At 44.2% G+C, this 21,997-nt stretch overlaps 1 protein-coding gene across 5 annotated transcripts in view; it reads right to left on the bottom strand.

Moving 5' to 3' along the window:
* Positions 1 to 2,849: 2,849 nt before the first annotated feature.
* mgat3b (beta-1,4-mannosyl-glycoprotein 4-beta-N-acetylglucosaminyltransferase b) overlaps positions 2,850 to 21,997 on the bottom strand; it is a 59,146-nt gene continuing 39,998 nt past the window's right edge. For all 5 annotated transcript variants that reach the window (XM_076884642.1, XM_004574689.5, XM_004574690.5 and 2 more), the window contains 4 exons: positions 19,006 to 19,435; positions 15,912 to 16,549; positions 13,495 to 13,777; positions 2,850 to 13,332 (listed from right to left, as the gene is read on the bottom strand). In XM_076884642.1, the coding sequence (XP_076740757.1) occupies positions 12,835 to 13,332; positions 13,495 to 13,777; positions 15,912 to 16,549; positions 19,006 to 19,435 (1,849 nt within the window). In that variant the 3' untranslated portion in view covers positions 2,850 to 12,834. The remainder of the gene's footprint in view (positions 13,333 to 13,494; positions 13,778 to 15,911; positions 16,550 to 19,005; positions 19,436 to 21,997) is intronic.

The raw sequence follows: 21,997 nt of genomic DNA, 5'->3' as shown, positions 1-21,997 counted from the left end.
ACAGGTCGGCAGTGCAGGACTCCACCCAATGTACGCCTGCCCTGCTCATGTTAGGGAGAGAGCTGAGAACTCCTGCAGAGTTGGCTTTTGGGAAACCCCCGGACGCGCCAGAGGCGCCACCGGGCCGGGACTACGCAAGGAAGCTGCAGGACCGGCTGGATTCTGCACATTCCTACGCCCGAGAGCAGCTGGCGAAGGCAGGCCTGCGCCAAAAGAGGAATTACGACATCACCACTAAAGGGAGGCACTTCCGTGCTGGGGAGCTGGTGTGGGTCTACAGCCCAAAGAGGAAGAAGGGACGGTGTCCTAAACTGGATAGCAGCTGGGTGGGGCCTTGCAGCGTCCTAGAGCGAGTGGGGGAGGTTGTTTACAGGGTGCAGTTGCCTCCTAGGGGGAGGATAGTAGCGCTGCACAGAGACCGGATGGCCCCCTACAGAGGACAGTCCCTCCCCTCCTTTCCAGAGGGACGTGTACAGAGCGTCCATGACCCTGCTCAGAGGGACCCCCGACCGGGGCTGCGTTCCCCCCCCTCGGACTCTTCACCCCAAAGCCCCGAAGCTCCGCGTCCTCCTCAGGGGCTCAGGAGGTCAAGGAGGGAACGTAGGCTACCGCCCCGCCTCAGAGACTGTGTCGTTCCCTCGGGGACGAGGAACTTATTGCTGGGGGGGCAGTGTAACGATGGTTAAGTGTTACTGGACAGTGACATGCTGGTTTTCTCTGCACACTGTTGTTGTTCCTTTAAGATTCATGTTTGGTTGGGCTGCAGGAAGTAGTGAGGGTGGTGTACAGGAAGGGGTGGGGGGACCTGGTTGTTCTGTGTGTGTGCCAGGCTGAAGAGAGGTGTAGTTCGAGAGCGCTTCCCCCTGAGTTAACAACCCGCTGGCTTATGTGCCGAATAAACGGACAAACTGAGACCCCAACCGTCTGGTTCTTGTGAACGTTACAATATATATATATATATATATATATATATATATAGCTTTAAGGAGGGAAAAGTTCATAGCACCATATTAGAAACTGTGGATATGTTCTTGGAGGCTGTGTAACAGCCAGTGGTTTGTGCCTTTGATTTGAATGTCCTATTTGTTTTACAGTGACATTTGTTGTTCTCGATTACTCTCGTGCAGCACATCCACGGTTGTTGATGTCAGTGTGTGTTTTCATGCATCCTGCTGGCTGAAAGTATTAATGTTTATTTTATGTCCGTACTGTGCCTGCAGCTGTTGGCGTCAGTGTGCCTGCGTGTGTGTGAGTGTCTTCAGATATTTAAAGACCTTTTGTTTGTGGTTGCCTCCACTTCAGATTGAGAAAAACAGCAGCAGTACATTCCTTGGTGTGTGTGGTTGGGCTGGGAACCGTTACACCCTGGTCCACTGTGGCTGATCTGGCACTTAAACTCAACATTAACCAAAGATTTAGACATAAAGTGGCTCCCTCTGTCCAGCTGAATGCATCGTGACCTCAAAGCTTTTTGTTTTCGTCTCTTTTGTTTTCAAAAATGAACACCCTTAACTGATGTGGTAGAGGTTTAGGGCTTTGAGTAGTTTGCCAGCCTTTTATTGCTGTTGTTGTTTTTGTTTTATAACTTTGAACTTTTTACACATGAAAATGAGTTTTGTGGGTTCTGTTCTGTTTTCGGAGCAGGTCATAATCCCAGTGGAGGTGTGAGACTATTAGAAGTGGAGCAAAAATGAACCAACAGGTGATACAAATATAAATATAGTGCCAAACGACTATGTTGCAGCGTAGCACAGGTTAATCCCTCTCCTTAAAACTGTCAGGCCTCTCTGCATTTATAGAAACTAGCAAACGACCCTCACCCCGCTATAAAAGGGAGCTGGCAGTAACCCATCAATAACTTGGTGAAGTGAACACTTCATCGGTCAGGTACTAATAGTATCTCTTCATCATGGCACCTGTTAGTGGGTGGGATATATTAGGGAACAAGAGAACGTTTTGTCTTTAAAGTTGGTGAGTTAGAAGCAGAAAACTGGGCAAGCATGAGGATAACAGCTAGTTTGATGATGACCCAGTCTGTGATGGCTAGATGACTGGGTCATCTCCAAACCTGCAGCTTTCCCTGTCATGGAAACCGTATTCCCTGATGGCTGTGGCCTCTTTCAGCAGGATAATGCTGAACAAAAAGGTTCAGGAATCATTTGAGGATCACAACAAGTTTGAGGTGTTGACTTGGTGAAACTCCCCATATATCAACCTAGTTGTGGATCTGTGGGATGTGCTGGACAAACAATTCCAATGCATGGAGGCCCCACTTCAAAACGTCCACTACATATAGGATCTGCTGCTAGCGTCTTGGTGCAGATACCACAGCACACCTTCAGGGGTCCAGTGGAGTCTTCAGCAGGTCCGGGCTGTTTTGGCAGCAAAAAAGGGGGGCAACACAATATTAGGCAGGTGGTCATAATGTTATGTCTGATCAGAGCTCCCTATTTATTACATGTTATGATGCAATCATTTGCACATTTAAACTAAAGATGCCAAATAACCTGCATTGTTCCTTGAGCTCCAACCCTAAAGTGTTTACTCTGTCAAAATCTTTGTGATTTAAGACTTATAGTTAAAAGTAACCGGAACACTTTAAATGATAGATTTGTTAATGATCGTTGCAGAGGTGCACAAATGTTCAGTCTGCAGCGCTTAGAATTTCTCATCATTAAAAGTTTGCTATTAAAATGTGTCCAGAGCCTCTAAAGTGATGCATCCTAATGAGATGTAATGATGTGTGTTGCAGTGCTGCCCTCTAGTGAGATGATGCAAGTCGCCGTAATTTATTAAACACACTTCCCATCAGCCAAACACCTTCAACCAAAGCCTCGAAGAACTCAGAGTTAAAATTTTAAAATTAATTTATTATATGTCTTTGTCATAGAAGTCATTACTTTTTGTTCATGGTTAACATAGTCATTCATATAGAGAACAAATGATTTTTTTTTTTAATTCATCATTTTCAGTTAATTTAAAAATTTACACTCTTCATTGTGACCCAGCAGAGGAGAAAAATATCTTTTTTTTTTCTCTCAAAAGTATGTTCTCTTGGTTGTTTTTTCCCCCCCCTTTCTGAGGGGAAAAGCCCCTCTGCACTCTCCTCTTCCTCTTCCACATCCTCCATCTCCTGTTCTCTCCCTCGCTCTTCTTTTGGATGAATGGACGCAGAGGCGTGGGAACACCTGAACACACTGGAACGATGATGAACACGGGCAAAGGGGCCGATGTGCAGCGGGAGCCACGAAACAACGTACACCCTGCATCATCCCTCGCACGCATACAGTAAGACACGTAACTACACGCACGCACACACACACTTTCCCCACAGACACCCATTAACTGTTCTAAAACAAAAAGAAGAAACTAAATTTAAGCCCCAACAATGATATAAAAAATAAAACTATGTGAACATTTACAATCATCATCAGTGCTCGGGGACAGGAAGAGGCAGGGGCGGCAGTAATTCTGTAATTATATTACATACGTCCCAGGTGGTAAAGTCATATGATGCCACTGCACAACAAAGAAAAACCTTACAGTCTCTGCAAACATGTTTTGAGTTCTTAAACAATGCAATCATTTAGCAAAAGACTAATAATAATATTAAAAAAAGAAACAAAACAAAAAAACCCCCAAAAAAACAAAACAAAGTGCTGAAACCCAGACATTTCACTGGGATCTTTCCAACAAAAACACCCCTCAAAAACATTTTCAGTATCCCTGTCATGTAGCGTTTTAAATTCCTTTCTTATTAACCAAAAGCAGTCTGTGTAAACAGGGGAAAGCTAAATCTGGCACACTGGCAGGAGGTTGGTGAGCATCAGATGGGTATGGATGTGGCTGACTGCCCTGTTGATTAATTGGCTGCAGACATGACTCTGCCCCTGGGGACACGAGGCCGGGTGGCAACGCCGTGGTGAGTGCCAATCATCTGCTGACGCTCCACTGTAGATATGTGCACGTGTGTGTTGTGTATGCTAGCGTCATTTTTAAATTTTCACAAGGACAAGATGGACGGCAGGTAGATGTGCTTTATGACAGGGATGAGCAGAAAACCTCTTAACGGTCACCGTGTGAGGCCAGGCCAATGAAAGCAGATGCAGATGTTACTTTGTTGATAACTTGTTGGATTAATGCTGTGTTAAGTTTTTAGGCCACTGACTGTATATAGAAGATGGATAGCCACATTTCTTCTGATGGCCAGCAGGGGGCGAACCATCTGGCAGCAAAAAGAATCATCTTTTAAATACAGTCTGTTTTTTTGAATAAAATCAATTTTTATAAAAACCCGTAAGCACTGATTATTGTTTTGTTTGAAAAAAGCATGTTCTGAAGCTGCTTATTGAAGCCATCGTGCCCCAAACACCGGTGACTGAATCAATTACAGTGAAATCTGGCATTGATAAGCACAACAAAACAACCCTGTTTTACGATATACAGATTTCCTGACACGCTGACAATTACGTGTTTTATCTCAGAAGTACACAAACAGTTCACGCTCCCCCCCCCATGCATTTATTTGTGTGTATGCAAAAAAAAAACAACAAAAAAAACCAAACCAAAAAAAAAAAAAAAAAAAAACACCTAAAAGAAAAACACATCCCTCCAGTTAAGGTGCAATTCATAGTTTTGTAGGCAGAAGTAGTCTCTGTGTTTCAGCATGCAATTCAAAATAAAAAAAAAGCTATTTTTCCAAATATGTTTTGATCATTTTTGACATCTTTGTCTGTTTGAAGGAAAAAAAAAAAAAAAAGCAAAAAAAAAAGCAAACACCACACACAAAGCAGGAAGGAAAGCATCAAATCAGCACCACACTGCTGTGTGACAGACACAGGAACACCAAACATGAGGAGATAAATGGCATTTGGGTTGTTCTTGGGTCAAGACTCTGGCCCAAACCGGTTCTGAGTGGCTGAGCAACAACAAAAATGCTTTTTGGTCACACAATGGCGAGCCTTCATAGCGATCGCATAAAAGCGAGGGCACAAACAGAGCGCCTACAGTAGTCTGACTGTTCGACCAGCAGAGGACTCTGACACAATCAGAGCACAGTAAGAATACAACAAAAAAAACAGAGGCTGGACTGTGTGCGTCTCTGTGAGCATGTACGTAGACTGTGAGTGTGTGTGAATGAGTGCGAGTGTGTCGGTCCTACTATGGGAACATAAATCAACATAGTAAGGAAAAAAAGATTTAAACACACATGCATGAATCAGGTGGTTATGTTGTGCTGTCACAAGGAAAGGATGATGTCATAAAATTTAAAAAAAGCCCAAAAAATAAACAATCCCAGAGAAAACAACAACAAAAAAAGATGGCCGCCACAGTGCGACGTCCCCTTTATGGCATCAAAAGAGGTAAAAGATCTGTGAGGTTGAGAGGGAAGTTAATCTAGAATCTAGCAGTAGACTAAGACAGTGCTATTGAGCAGACACACACACACACACACACACACACACACACACACACACACACACACACACACACACACACACACACACACACACACACACACACACACACACAGCCTTTAAAAGACATTAAATATCAAGCTGCCAAGAGGATGAAATTACAAAAAAAAAGTACAAAAACAAAGTCAAATAGAAAAACAGAGACACTCGTCATCTCTGCATTTCTCAGATGTTCACAAAACCCCCGAAAACAATATAAGAACTTAAAAAGCAAAAACTCCACAAGGACAAACACACTGATTGACTTCACATGAAGGGGGAGGGGGGGGGGGTGTTAATGTGGAAATGATGTGTCTGATTGTAAGGCTCTCTCTTTCCCTCGTTCTTGTTTTAGCGGCATACACCGCTACTCCACCAAAGCTCCCATGAGCGCCCTCGAGGTGAACTGCAGCCATTTTCAGTGTGGCAGCATTGCTGAAAAGCAAAGAGGCTCTTTTAAGACGGACTCCAGTTAAACCAAACCCGGAGTTATTTTTGTTGTAAACTCGGAATAAATAGTGCTTTTAATTTTAGTATTCTAGTCCCAGGTATTTAATTTATTTATTTCCAAAACCAGGCTGCGAGAAAAACCTCCCTGCTAGCAGCAAGCATAAACGCATAAACGCACTGACGAGGGGATGTCGTCGTACTTTTGGCCACAGAGTGTCGTCAATGGCACACAAACGCGTACGCGCCAACCTCCGCCTCAGTTTCTGACGGCGTTTGATCTGCAGCCAGGTGTCGGCCTGTCTGCTTGCCCGACTTTTCTCGCACGTACAGTATGTGTCACCGCGTCCATCTGTCTCCGCGGTGCTCCGCTGACTTTCATCTTTTTGATCTGCAGTGTCACAACATATGGACGCCTGGACTTGCCAACAATCTGTCCTGGAACATATTCACAAGTGTTATGACTCCTGACTTACAAGCATGTACACTCGCGCACCCGCACATACACACACCCAGACACGCTCACCTGTCCTATAAATTCCAGGCACATTCCTTTGATAAAGCCCGTTATGTTTACAGAGGTTGAATTTGCCAGCCAATTCCACTATTTCACATTCAACAGAGCTTCTAAACTGCTGGTTAATATGTTAATGTGCTTCTTTGTTGATGTGACATTGTGTGACAGAGCAATTTATTTTCTTTTACACCAGTCGGCTGCTCTGCTTAACTGCAGCGAGTGCGTCCACTTGATGAACTGTAAACAAAAAAAAGGGAGCTTTTACTTGACAGTGAATGCAACGTTTGAATGCTTTAAAGGACTCGTTCACTGAAATAGTCTTGCTTGCAACTAGTTTCCGTTGTCGTTGCGTGTGTGGGATATCGTAAAAATAGAGATTGCTGTTGATTCTCCATCAGAAATCAGTGCTTGCTCCAGCTAATCCACAGGACTCACTGTCAATAGTTGTCGTAAGGACCGGTTCTTTGGTATTTCCAAGCAAAACTGAAGTGACACTAATCTTTAAATGCTGTAAGCACCAAAAACGATACATGAAATCCCGTTCACAGCTAATCCCGCATTAAGGGGGCGGCAGAAATCTCACGTCACGAAATGTGGGCAAATAAAACCATATTTAAAACACAGCATCGTCACATAGAAGTGGAAAAAGCTCCTTTTTTTCTTGTTTGAGTGAGCCGGCCATTTATTGGTTTGGATTACAAATTGGTGCATCACTGACAAATCAAAGCTAACTGCAGAAACACTGGGGTAGAGACTGGTTTCCCTGTAGCGCTTGTGGTTTAACACAGAGTTCTTTCCAATTAGCGACACATCGAAGTGCAGCTGCCAGAGTGAATCCGATTGCTCAGTTTGTGGAATGTGAACGCTTCTGTCTATTACATGGGGAGAATAATTATGTGTTTACAGCCGAGACGACAGCAGCTCGATGGCAGGCATGTTCCTCTCTCTACAGAGCACACGTGTTTCCATACATTCCATCCATGCTTCCCAGATTTGTGTAGGAGGCATTAATGAGACATGAATAAAGTTTGACTTAAAAAAAAAAAAGACCTCTCTAAAAGGAGCACTACTTTCCCCACTTACCCCTCCTCTCTTTCTGGCCTACTTCCTGCTAATGTTTCTCGGAAAACATCAATCGGTGGGGGCCACGGGCCTGGCGGGGGGCCAGAGCCATGATGGCATGTTAGCCCGTTCGGGCAGTCGGTCGGCTACTCTGTGAGCACAACAGCAGATGGGTGTGGGTGGTGCAGAAACACATCTGTGCACGATACACACGAAAGCCAAATGCTACAAAACATATGTGGATGATTAGCATACATGCACTGAAAAGAGGGCGGAGCCGACACGTTTACTCTGGCGATGTCACGGTAACAGGATCATCACCTCTCTTAACCCGGGCCTTGGAGATGTCTTTTAACAAGGTTGTGGTGTAAACTGGCAGCACTGAATGTGAAAGACATGAATATTTAACATGGAAGCAAAAAGAAGTCACAGAGGTGCGTTATGGGAAATGTAGGATCTGTAAGCTTGGAGGCTATCTCAACACCTCCAACAGCAGTCGTGTGTACGGGAAAGGAAGCGGTGGAAGTGCAGAGCACACACACACACACACACACCCTCAGCAAACATCCCTGACAGCACTTACAGCCAATGTTCAGACTTCTCCAGTTCAAAACAGAGTTTTTCTCAGTGGTTATTTCCTGTCATTAATATCAATAACTGAAAGCAAAAAAAAGAGATGACACCGAGCTCTTTCCTACTAATAACCCCAAAGCGGACTGGACAGTGCTGCGGTGTTACTGCAGGTTATTTGTTGTCAGACTGCCAAAAAACAAAAACCTGATCAGAGTGAAATTCAAACTTTTTATCTTTGGTAAAACGCCCGTCACAGATATTGAAAATGTTCACATTCTTAAGGTCAGGCGAGATTGGGAGTTATAGATCGGCTATTCCAAAAATAATAACGTAAGCGCACAACATCCAAGGCAGGAAAAGGGCAGCCTGTGGGCCAAAAACCAAGCTAACAACAATGGAAAAGAAAAAACAAATGGCAAGGATCCAGTTCTCTCATTTATAGAAAAGGAAAAAAAAAGAAAAACTGAGGGAGGGGTTGAGGGTTAAAAACTTTAGAGCCGAAATAAACAAGTGTGACACATAAATTTATCATTAAGGCTTTTAAGTGTGGCTGCTTTGAGTGGAAAGGTGAGTGCTGACTGGGCTTCATCTCATCTAATCCAAGCCAGTGAACTGGACCTCCACTGTATTTATATTGGAGGTTTCTGTGGGAACATTTTTAAATGTCATTTCCAGAGAAATAAGCTTGCTGTGCAGTTATTTAACTAACCAAGTAACAACTATGTCTAAAAAGATGGCTTCAAAAGCACACTACGTCAAAGGCTGAGGCCACAATGGCTGTGCCCGTTCTTTTATACGAGTCTGCACTTCAACTACAGCCGCTGTTACTGCTTTAAAGGCTTTACGTTTGACGGTGTCTAAAAAAACCCAAGAGAAAGCAACAGGCCAGAGCTGTCCAAAAACATAAGTGCCTCAGTGCTTTAATGCCTGCTGAGTGGTCACAATCAAGTGTCCTTGAGCAAGAAAGACACCCCTATTTGGCACTCCTGCCAGCCTCTTTAAAAATCACCGCAAGTCCCGGGAGGCAGCGTGGACAACACACGAGCCAGTCAGCCTCATCTTCACTTAAACTGTCACTGCTTTATAGATTTGTCTTTTTACAGGGAGGATGAGGCGCTCCCTTCATTTGGAATGGTTTTTATTTCATCGCCATGATGACTCCCTCTCCCTCATCAAAGTGGAAAAACCGAAGCTGTTCCGTCAAGCGTATTACCTCCCTCCTCCGCACTCATTCAATGAGTCCGTCACTGGGAACAGCAGCGGAAGGATTATTTCCAAAATGTCTCTTTCTGGATTCCAGTCTCCATTCATCAAGCTTCGACTTTGTATACTGGGAAAAACCCACTGCTGCTGCTTCTTCGTTTCTTTGTCTTTTTTATATTTTCCTGTTTCTGCTCAGTCTGAAATACGTTTCCCTTCTTGGTTCTTCTCTGGCTTGTACTTACAAAAAACACAAACTGATTAATTTAGGGACATTTCTGCCTCTCATGCAAACTGGCAAACTTTGATGAACCAGGGAAAACACAAAAGATATAAAAGAAAACCCACGGGTGTGTGCTGGGTAATGGTGAGTGTGTGTGTGTGTGTGTGACACTGTGCCCAGCTCTGCAGCACTGTGACATTTAGTGATAAGGATTGAGTGATGAGAGGCTCTGCATTTTTCTTTCTTACTCACGTCTGGTTCTGCATGAGGAATTAAGGGGAAAACTGCATGCGCATTCCCTCACCTGTTATTACACTGGCCGGCCGGCCATCTTGGCCGGTGACCTCAGCCTGTTGTAGATCTCAGGAGCGTGTCGTGGCGACCTAAGTGATGACAGTTCAACAGGCCAAGCGAGGTAAACCTGACTCGTCTTTCAGCAGTCCACACATCCTTATCTGTCAGCCGACACGCAGATATGCAAGATGTGCAAAGTGATTGCAGCAGTGAGTCTTCCTATGAGTGCAGTCTGAGGCCCTGAAATCAGAGGCTGGCAGGTTTTGTTTGTTTAAAGTGAGTCACATTAGAAACTTTAGTCAGATCTAGTCTCAAATGAAAACATCAGTCAGTGCTTTTTGCAAGAAGACTGAAGAAAATGAGAGCTTTAGTACAAAAATGTGACACCTCATTCATTACTTGACCTAGAGTCGTACTATGAGTATGTTACCCACGTTCTATTTAAAAAATAAATAAAAATAAATAAATCTCATTTTGAGACAAAGGGCGTTGAATCTCGCATTATCGTCGCTTCCTCTCCCATCAAATCCTGCTTAAAGCTCTTTTTCTCGCCGCAGCCCCTCTGGGTTTGGATCAGGATTTGGCTCCCAGCATCAAAACCAAAACCCTAACAGATGCCGGCACAGACCGCGCTGCCATCGAGGCAGCGACACGGGCCCTGACAACTGTCGGCGGCCTGCTGGCTAATCTAATTTTCCCCACCAAGTGGTCTCCCAGCTCTGAGAAGGGAACCAATTTATGGAAATAAGTCCCCAAAAACATATTAATGGCATTGGAACTGTAAGGGAAGAGCAGCGTTTTAATGATTGAGGAGTTTGGAGGTGAAAATAATGGGGACAAAAAGCATTTGAGGCATTCGATGCATGGCTGTGTCAGCGTCTGATGAAATTAAAGCTACAAAATAATGTTTGATATGATCTCAGGCGGCGTCAGCGACAGGCGGTGTTTACTACAAGAAAAGTGGTTTTTATACCTCTAGAGGTCTTAACCTCGAAAGAAGCCAGAAGCTAAAGTAAAGCCCAGACAGGTTTGAAGAGTAGATGGTGGATATGGTCAATCTGCAGTTAAAACAAAAATCAATGTGCTCATAATTTCTTGATCGCTGCTCGTCTGCCCAGCGCACATCTTTAACTGCTCCGCAGCACGGTAAATATTCCAGCTACGACTTCCACGGCCTCAACAAGAACTAATCCTTGTCCCACTGGGCTACCCATGTACTCATACCAAGGCTCTACATCATCATCAACTTCTGCCAGACAACTTGGGCGGATGGGTGGGTGTCTGTGTCTGTGTGTGTTGGGGTGGGGGTGATCTAGGCATCCATTCCACATCGACAGCTGTTTACGACAGAAAGAAGGCAAGAGGCATGAGCGCTCCTGCCTAAATGTTTATGATGATAATCATCTGTAGGGCATCAGAAAAGGCATCGCCATGGCAACTGCTGCCCCAAAACAAAGGGAAAGAAACGAGGCAGAGAGAAGATAAACAGACCCCTGTTATTGAAATGGTGCATTCCTGTGAGGATAACAGAAAACACACAGAATAGATAGGATCCACAGTGTGTGTGTGTGTGTGTGTGTGTGTGCGCGTGCGTGCGTGTGTGTGTGTTGGAGGATGACTTGGGAGATTTTGCAAAATAGAGAAAGCTGAAAACACAGACTTGAGGAGGGGGAGGAAAAAAAAAAAATCAGGATAAGTGAAAGAAAAAGACGATCTGTGATTGGCAGCTGAGCAGAAAGCTGAGTATCTAACCGAAGGGACTCAACGTCGGGGTCGACCTCATCCGAATGCTGCAGCTCCTTGCCTGATATGAACCCACCCACTCGTCTTAACAACACCCATCCCCATTTCCTCTTTTCCACATAGTTTCCAAGGAAACAAAGTTATCTGAGGCGCTAGATGGAGAGAGAAAGAGAGGGAGAGAGAGAGATGAAAAACTGAAGGGTGATATTCTTCCAGCTGCTATCGGACTGGACGAACAATAATGGCAGTAACTGCCGTAGATGCCATAGACGGGGCATGATTTATTCAGAGCTGCCTGTAAGCTCTGGGAAACGCACTCTCTTGCTCGCTCACACACACACACACACACACACACACACACACACACACACACACACACACACACACACTCTCTCCTCACTCATTATACTCCCCTCACACTCTCTCCTGCCTTCTCTCTCAGGTTCTCATCCCAGTTTCATCCTCCTTTCCTGTTCCCATCAGTTTCTTTCTTCCTTTCCATTTTCTCAAAATATGATACAAATAAAAACCCCATATAGCCCACCCCCAATCCCGCGCTTCCTTTTTCAAGCACACACAGACAACTCTAAGGCGCATGTAGATGAACGTGAGCATATGTATGAGCTGAAACATCTCTACTGAGTCATTCCCTTTCATTTGGCTGTCGGTGCTCCAGTGAGAGGGGGGGGGGGGGTGTTTCTGTAATGTCCTACCGACACTCGGGAGCAATGAAAGTATCTGAGCAGGAGTTTATGTCTGGAAGGAGGTCACCAAATATGACAGGAAGACATCTGGAGGTGGAGAGTGAAGTGGGAACATCGGTCAATCTGTAAACTTCAGTAAACACAGACAAAACCAAAACGGTCCTTCCCTTCAGAGTTTGTCAGATCCATGGAGGGGCCTGCCGGCGATAGACCCCTGGCTTTTTCTTGCTGCCATTTTCTCTCAGAGAACAGGCGCGTCGAATCGGTGGGTGACAAAAGGAAGGACGGGTGACAAATAGAGAGATAGCGCGGGGCCTCCCGGAAAAGGGGAGGAATGAGGAAATCTAAGATTCAGTGGTTATTATCCTCTCATCTCAAAGCTCCCTCTCAAAATCCATGGATGTGATTCAGTGTTCCCTTTTTTCTGACCCCAATGTAATGACTTTAAAGAGCAGCATCAGTGCTGCCTGGTGGAGATACATTTAGTTTCACTCCAATGAGAGAAGCAGTTCATCAGTATCGTTCCACCCCCCAAAATCACTTGGGCCCTACGAGCGTTTTGTTTTTTTTTTTTCACATATGTTTTTCATTTAAATTTTTTTGGCCACCTGACACCTAGCCTTCATTCGCTCTGGACTCTTTTCTGTAAGGGTTTTCCAAGAGGTAGCGATACCTGTCGTAGTTCTCCAGCATGTACTTGGGGGCGTACATGTGCTCTTTGGGGTCCACTGGGGGATACTCCTGCAGCGAGCCGTCAAACCAGCCGCCAGTCCGGATGAGATCGCGGATGTAGTTGAGGTCGCGTTTGTCCTCGTAGTCGCCCCACCGCGGGAAGTCTCCGTTCTGCGCCGACACCAGCTTAAAGTAGATCCCCTCGGGTGTGAAGCACCAGGAGCAGTGCCACCCTGCGAAGTGGAACGGGCTTCCCACCGACCACTGCACCAGGATGTGGCCGGTGTCATTCTCGTATTTGCGGAAACCCGGCATAGTGTAATATTCGCGACGACGCAGTTTGATGCCGTCGCCATCGTACACGTCGTGCAGCATCCTCAACGTGCAGCCCGACACCACCTCCAGAGACCCGAACTGCTTCCAGAAAAAGCCATACAACGACTGCACACACAGAGAAAAGAGTACAGGAGAATTGCAAGAAGAATGAGATACTGTTACCACATTTATTCTTCCCTTAATCTTACATGGTGAAAAAGATCTTAATTTCACGTAACAAACTGGCTGCTTGTAGAAAACACACGAAAGCTGAGATACTTCTGTTACCTTGCGCATGTGGATGGCGAAAGGCTCTGTCCACCCGTCGAACAGCTTGAGGAAAAGTAGTCCTTCGTGTGCTGGGATTTCGTCGGCATCGTTGATGACGAAAACATCGTCTGATCGCGCACCGACCACCCTGGACATGCCATTGCGCGTCAGGAAGGTACGCAGGTAGTCATCGGCGATCCAGCCATCCTGCCGACCCCCATCCGGAAAGTGGTTGAGGAACACGTACAGGATCTTGTGACGTATGTAGTCATAGGTACCGTTTAGAAGGAGCCGCAGGAAACTGAGGGAGGGATTACAAAAATGTAATTACGTGGATTCTTTGATCCAAACGAAAATTAACAGGATTTTTTTTTTTAAGCTCAGCATTTTAAGTAACACAGTTGCATTTAGATTAATTTTACCTACTGTTCCAGGCAGCCATTGCTTTCCTTTACTGACATGTAGCAGACATAAGTTAGCAAGAGCGTAGATTCTTCTTGTCCAAGTAAGGCTGCCACTTGCAATTTTAGTTTTCCTAAACTTCGAACACTGAGAATTTTCAGTTTCAATAACACCTACTTACACTTTCTACATTTTGAGCTAGCAAGTGCACACCAAAGTTAGCTTGACTATTAGCAGTTACCCGTTAGCCACATTAGCCAATCTGCTATTATAAGGGTAGCTATTATTAGCTATGGCTAATATTAATAAGGCTAACAATGTCGGTAATGTTATTAACAAGAGCAGCAAAAGTTACAAGACATGTCCGTCTGTGACGTTAGGATTGTGTTAAAGGGTAACACAAATGCTTATCATTTAGAATTATTAATAATTATTCAACAATTAGTCCCCCTGTGAAAATTTCCCTTTTAAAACTATTATTGAACTGAGAAGTGAATAGCAGTTTTAAATTTCTTGATGATACTTCTTACTCCAGTTCTTGACACTTGAAACACTATTTTAAATTTGTATATCTATCTCCTGTTTTTGTGATTGAAAACCATTATTCTCTACTCTAAACAGATGGGTTTTTTTTAGTGTGATGCTTTCTCCAGTGACAGCTAAAGAGTTTTCACGGTTTGTAAATTGTAAGGTTGTCCTCCGTTTTAGATTTTACAAGCTATGAACATTAAAAATAAATATGCTACAGCTAAAAAAAACAAAAAAACAAAAAGACAGTTTTTCAGTTTCTAATAATGACTCTGGTCTTTTTTCTGAAATAATTTGATCTCTACAGAAACTTAGTATGCTGTCTTGGGAAGATTTGGACAAAAACTTTAAATTTCATAGGGGTACTAATCATTTGTGTATTAGCATGTTGCTGACACAGTCTACAGTTGTGCCGAGTTTCCCCATCTCTGAGTGGCATTAGGTGACTGTGCCAAGAAACAAAATTAATGAAGGAAACTGATTCACTGCATTTATTACACGATGCCTTCTGGTGGGAAACACACCAACAGAACTGCAGTATCATGCATCCATAATGTGACGTTCCCTGTAATGGATTTCACAAATTTAAAAGGCTTATAATTATAATTTTTTGCCCCTCTGAAAAAATAAAAAATTGCAAACCAATATCGCATTAAACGGTCAACAAAATACATTCCAGCTGTGGCCCATTTATAAAAGGTTGTCAAAATGTGGCAGAAGAGATAAAGAAACAGTTCAGAAAGGCACTTGTTTGACAAATAGCACCTTTCAGCAGAGAAAAGCCGTTCTCCTCACGCCAAACTGTCCAGAAGAACAACTCAATTAACCTGTTGATATGCATAGCGAAAGACGGTGATCGCAGAACATAGCCGCTTTCATGCAGTGTCACATCCGATGATTGAACACACCGATCTCTCCCTTCAAGGCTACACGCAGAGTCAATCATGCTGCTCTTGTCATAATCTGCTGTAAAATTTGCCCTCGAGGCGTTTCATGTCGTCGCCACAGGAAGCTAACTGTAATTGTTATTCCGCACGCGGATACTCGAGGAGCACGAGTAGGGCTGGCTGTAAACAAAGAGGGTAAGCTGCAAACAATAACGACTCATTGAAACGGCGCCGTCACAACTTGGATAAAGGAGAAAAAAAAGGGGGAAGTATGTGTGTGTGTTTGTAACCAAGCAGCTGGGAGAAAAAAAAAAAAAGAGCACAAATGGAGCTTCTATTGTTTAGCAGTGTGTCCTCATGTGAGCTCATTTATCATTATAAAGACATAAAGATGACATAACATGGCCTTTATAACATATACACACTGTTCTTGTGACTTAATCCAGTTTAAAGTTTGCACTTTATTTCACAATGCGTACTGTCGGGCACTACAGAGTCATAAACTGAAGGCCACAGAGGACTACACATCTCACACAAATACACCTTGACCGCGGGGGGTTGGGCGGTTTTTATAATCCCTTCACGTGCACCTGTCCAAAAAACAACTTTGAATCATACCTGAGAGGCCGTTTCTCTCCGTAGGCGGTGAAGTTCGATTCGCACACGAGGAACAAATCCACGGCCTCTGAGAGCTCATGAAAGCGTGCGTGCAGCAGATCAAACTCGTGGTTGACGTTGATGGCGTTGATCACCCTCCGCGGGGTTTCTCTGGGCGTCAGCCGCTCCTTAGTTGGCAGATTGGAGTGGTACACCATTGTGGGAACCCCGCAGTAAGGTCCGTGCCACCCAGGCCGACAAACGCACTTGACCAGCCGCTTCCCGTTGCCCTTGGCCCGAGCTTTGACCTTTGGCACAATGGTGGGCTGCTGCTGGAGCTCCAGAGGTTTCCGTTGCCCGGCAGCAACAGCCCGACCAACTGCTCCGTTAGCCGCAGACCCCCCTGATTTTCCATAGTACTCTTTAGGAGTAGCTACCTCTGTCCCCTGCCTGAAGCAAAGGGCTCCAGCTTTGGTGCGCACAAAGTAAGGGGTTTTGTCATCTTGAAGCTGGAAAGTGCGAGTATGGAGGTCTCCCATGGATTCTATGGGATCCCTGAAATGATGCTCTTTTCTTGCTGGTTCCTGTGGAGGGTCTAGCCTATCGGGCGGTGCAGGGTGGGCGGGATTCCACCGCTTTAAGCGGTCCTCATCTCTAATCTGGATAAAAGAGAGTAACGGGAAACAGTTACACAACTCTGCCTTGAAATAAAAACACCAGCTTTACTCATTATACTCTTCACTGTAAGATTCACATTAAAGCGAAATTGTATTTAACAAACACGACAAACCCGTGTCCTGTCAGGTACAAGCAGGAGACTAATTAGTTTCTTCTAATTTTGGTGGTTACGCAAATTGTGTAGTGCGGTGTATTTCAGGTTTTCCTGCCTGATTTACACCCAGTCTGTCCATTTTGGCAACCAAAAAAGATCCACAGTGATAGTGAGTCCGAATTACATGCTCTCCATAGCATCTAGGAAAACTCAAAGACTAATATGAGTCATTCTTTTTTGACAGCACCATTTGTGTCCAGGTGCCTGGGAACAGCAGGTACAATTTAAACTTCAGAGACCCAAGTCTTAAAGTCTAAACACAACGGTTAGCCAATATAAATTAGGGCAAATTAATATTAATGTTTAGCATTGAATTCTTTTTACTGTTTCTTGCAGTAAATCACTGCATGAACACTAAATATTCCCTCCTTATTACAAAACAAATGGATTTGGTGATGTTGAGCATGCATTTGGTAGCTGTTCACCTGAACTCTCGTTATGAAGAATGCCATGAGTGACAGCAAAAAACATGGTTAAGAAAAAACCCTTCACAACATGTAATCAGAGTCACGTACAGAGAGTTTCCAACGAGGTGCACACCCCTGGGAACACTCAAGGGCGAGACGGTCAGATGAACTGAAGTGTACATGGCTATACCTCCTGCTCAGATTCAGCCAAATGCTGCAATGATCAGATGACACTGCACAGTGGAAACAGATAATGACCCGCAGCATACTGCAAAAGCAACCCTAGAGTTTCTCAAGGCAAAGAAATAAGATATTCTTGGGTGGCCAAGTCAGTTACATTAGTGCAATAGAGCATGTTATTCAGTAATTGAACGAAAAACTGAAGCAGAGAGTCAGAAAAACAGGCAGCAACTGTAGGTGGCAGCAGTAAAGGTCTGGAAGAGCATCTCAAGGAAGGAAACGCAACATTTGCTGCTCTCCACGAGCTCTCGACTTCAGGCAGTCTGCCTGAATCAAAGCTAAAAGTCCGCACTTCATTTACATCTTGATTGTTTGGTTTAAAACCCTCCGTGGGGGTATATAGAGGTAACACTATAAAGACAGTGTTGAGATAAGCCGCTTTGAAAGTACTAACCTCACATTACATTGTATGAGGCTAAATTGCATGAGCACACATTCAGTGAAGCACCAGACATGCTGCAATTTGTTTATGGCACAAGTGATACTGTAATGCTGTTGAGACATGCTGGTGCAGTAGGCAAGCAAGGTAAACATGAGCAGAAACATTTAGAGATGCTTATGCTTCAACTTGTTCAGCAGCTGCTGGAGAAACATGTTGCATGTATGGCTTTAAATAGATTTTGTTGATTTGAGTCAGCTCTGTGTGCGTGCGTGTGTGTAGTGAATCACCACTCTGAGTCTGGATTTAAGTGATGTTATTAGCTCACAGCATGCTCTGCAAGATTTCATTTCACATTAAATTATTTTAGGTACCTAAGTGCAACCCCCCTTTAAATGATGTCACTTCCTGTTTCGGGCAGGACATGGCAGACATGCGATAGTTCGCGCTGATGGACGTAGGAAGTGTTACAAACAGCTGATTGGATAAGCGTGTTTCTGGAATATTGTGTGTGTGTGTGTGTGTGTGTGTGTGTGTGTGTGTGTGTGTGTGTGTATATATATATATATATATATAGCTGCAAGTGCTTTTGTGCAGTTTTTGCAAAGCTATATGTGGAAGGAAACCGTGACGTAGGACAAGCTGATGGCATAAGATGTAAGTACAACTCCTCCGGTTTCATATGCAAAAAACATTATTGCGCTAGCTCACGTGGTTGCAGTGCTACCAGGATTTAAAAATAGTTACCCAAAACGGAGCGTGCCCGCTCTGACCAGCTTTAAAGGGTTAAGATCCCCAGGTAAAGAAGCACAGGATTACACCAACACATTTTAATATACTGGAGGTCTGGGGAAATCTCATCTGGTTGCACAATGCATCACATCAGTCTTGGAGAAAAGTCAAATACTGCTGCCTTGGCTGGTTGCTTGCTTGCCCTGCCATGTGACTCTGACGTTTTAACACAACAGTTGTGATGCAAACTAACATCTTAAAAGAAACAGAGTCACCCGGGTCTAGAAAAACAAACCCAGGTGCGCTGTGAGGTAAAATTTGCATTTTTAATAGCGCACGTTTGGTGGCTTTAGAGAGAAAGCAAAACAACAGTCCTGGGAATGGATGAGAAACAGGGCTCAGATCAAGGGATCTGTGTGGGAGTTTGAGCTGAAAGCTTGAAATACATAAACATAAATTTGTCTGAAGGTGTAAATTGTGAGGCGTTCGACACCGCGCTGTTGCGTTCGGGTTTACCCATCTTACCTCATTTGCTGCGTCTCCCAGCTGGTTTTCCTTTGGTTTCTCCCAGGGATGTGGTGGTGCTGGCTCCTCTCGTTGCCTCATCTCCTCATCTCCACCTCCAGCTATGGCCTCTGGGATCCCTGGGCCAAATCCTTGCCCTCCGCCTCCTCCCCCGAGACCCGGCACGCCTCTAGCTTTGGCATCTGACTGCCGGAGACCGGGTAGAGGGGGGGCCTCTTCAGGAGAAGCTGGGCTGAGCGGGGTGGTGGCCATACCCTTCTCCCTCCAGAAGAAGCCGGTCACCATGATGAAGGACTTGATGTTGGGGTATGGAGCCGAGAGCTCCCGCAGCAGGGAGACGTAATGGAGGGCCTTGTAGTAGTGGAGGAAGGAGATGACACACAGGCCCACCGTGCACAGCAAGAACACCCTGTGCCGCCGCATTTTCATCCTGGAACAAATGGAAAAGGAAGAGACATCAGTGCACCATTTACCTCCACCGGTGAGGCACAAGTCATGAGAAGCAACAAGCTTTCAAGATAAAAACAGAGCCACAAACCTGCCTTTTCTCCCTCTAATATTACACACACTTGCCAATGTTCACTTTGTGGAGTCATCTTAGAGCCCTTTCTTCCCTTAGCTGAATGCTTGTAGTATAAAGATATAGAAAAAAAACAAAAACAATCTTGGGGATCCGTGGTCTTTGTACATTGAGGTTCGCTTAAAAGGATTGTGCATGATTTGACGAGATGTGTTTCCAAAGAGTAAAATATGGGAGAGAAAAAAAAAAAAAAAACACTTTTCAAACAGAACAGAAAATAGCGGAAATAAAAACTGCTTATTTAGCAGCTAAAGAGCCATAAATGTCAACAAAGACCAAAGTGGAGCTCAAATTTAAAAAAACAAACCCCAACAGGCTTCTTCACGGCAGCGCTTTGGCCTCACTCAGTCCAGTGAACTGTGGATAATTCATGCTGATAATCGTGCAGAGTTAACGTGAATTAATTTCAATCCTGTAGCTTTTTTCTTCTTTTTTAATTAACACACACAAACAACCAGGCATCCAGTGTGTATCATTAATAATCCTGACGTAGCTGCTAATGGACGATTTTCCTAATATGGATGAGATGAGAACAAAAATAAGAAAGTGTCCCTACTAATGGATGATTATGACGTCCAAAGCTACAAAGCATAACAGAAAAGTTGCTTTCAAGTTCAAACACACTCCTTTATGTCCACGTCCACTTGATATTAAGCATTTCACCCAGATTTCCATGTTTGAGCCAAAAAAGCAGCTCTGAAGCAGGATTTCTCAGTCGAGTAACGGTGACGGCCCGTGCTTACACAGCAAAATTTATTCTTACATTTAAGCCAGTCTTTAAAAAAATAGTGTTGGCCAGAAAATGTTAAGCTCAGATGAATAAGGGATAAAGTACTGAGGAAGGAAAAGAAAGACATTTCCCAGCAGTGCATGAAATGAACTTGAAGCTTGCTCAGCACAGCTCTTCCACTGGATGTGAAACGAATGTGAAGAGGAGCAGGAAGAAGTGAGGGCCTCTGGATGTCTGGAGTTTTGATCTCCTCCATACCTGCTTCACACCCTGGAGGACGGGGCTGTGGCCCCCCCACACTCCCTAGCAGATCATTACATGGAGAAACCTTTGGAATGCAAGCATGCTGATCCACACAGGTATGCACACATGGGTATTCACAGACGCGGACTAAAGCTTTCTTGGCTGCTGCCTCAAAGCACACTGTGCGCTGTCTATCTTGCGTGCTGCACAATATCGTTTATTATTTAGTAAATATTGATATCTATGACTAGCTAGTTTATTGTGATGGTGCTTTGTTTTCTCTATTATTATGTTGCTCTTTGTTGTTTGCTGTCTCCTCTGTTTGTTTTTTTTGTTTGTTTTTTTTTTTTTTCTCCATACAGGTGACCCAGGAGTTCTTTTTTTTTTTTTTCTCTCTCTCTTCCCCCCCCCTCTCACCGTCTCTTTTCCCCTTTGGTTTTCTTTCTTTCTCTCCCCCTCTTTCTCTCATTCATTCCCCCTGTCCTATTTATAAAAAAAAAAAAAAAAAAAGAAGTGAGGTCCAGCTGGGCGGACGAGAGGATGTGATGTCGTGGGATGCAGATTTGTTTTACTCAAATGAGGAGGACAATGAACAACTTTTTTCCAACAGTCAGGTTAAAGTTGGAAACTTTGTGTTTCAAAAAGCTGCTAAGGTGTTTGCAAGCAGCTTAGCATTAAATAAAAAAAAATATCCAGGTAACTTCTGCATTAACTCGAGTTTGTTACCAGGGTGCATTGCCATGGTAACCCATGCTGCAGCTCTAACCTGTTGCAGAGCAGGTTAATGTTGTCGCCGTCGCCGTCTACGGCACAAACAGAGCTTCTGCAATCCTAGAAGGTTTCTTAAACCTCTGGGTGTGACACCGCAGGCCGCACACAGCCCACTTCGATCTTAAGTGGGTGAGATTATAGATGACTGGAATAATCATTAAATATGAAATAAAGCAAGCGACACAAACAAAGAGCTTGTCATTGTGAGGTTTGCAAAGGGCTCAAACAACAATAGAGCTCAATTGCAGTCTGCACCACTGTTTCACAACAAGAAGCACAAAATTATAGCAACAAGTTATCTCCCTGCCACGGTCACACGACACAATCTGATCTCCAGCTTGCACAGAGGCTCATATGAAGGGAAAAACATGACACTACAGAGCCTTCCATTCAGCCCCATCCACAAAAATACTGAGAAGGTCAAAATCTTGAAATGTCCCATCAGAGGGGGCAGTTTGGCATGTTAGCGTTTACACTGACGAATTGGATATTAGAGTGCAGATAAGCATCTACGGATCGTGGGTTAATACCAGGTACAAACAGAGCACATTTACAGGCAAACAGCCTTTCCACCTGCCACATATCAGTTTAAGTGTACATGACAGAACACAAAAAAGGATTATTTAATTCAAGTAACTGAATGCAGAGCCGCAAAAGTTAAAAAAAAT

The sequence above is a fragment of the Maylandia zebra genome, linkage group LG6 (assembly GCF_041146795.1).
Source record: "Maylandia zebra isolate NMK-2024a linkage group LG6, Mzebra_GT3a, whole genome shotgun sequence".
In the NCBI taxonomy this organism is placed as follows: domain Eukaryota; kingdom Metazoa; phylum Chordata; class Actinopteri; order Cichliformes; family Cichlidae; genus Maylandia; species Maylandia zebra.
This window is presented reverse-complemented; position numbering and strand designations above follow the sequence as displayed.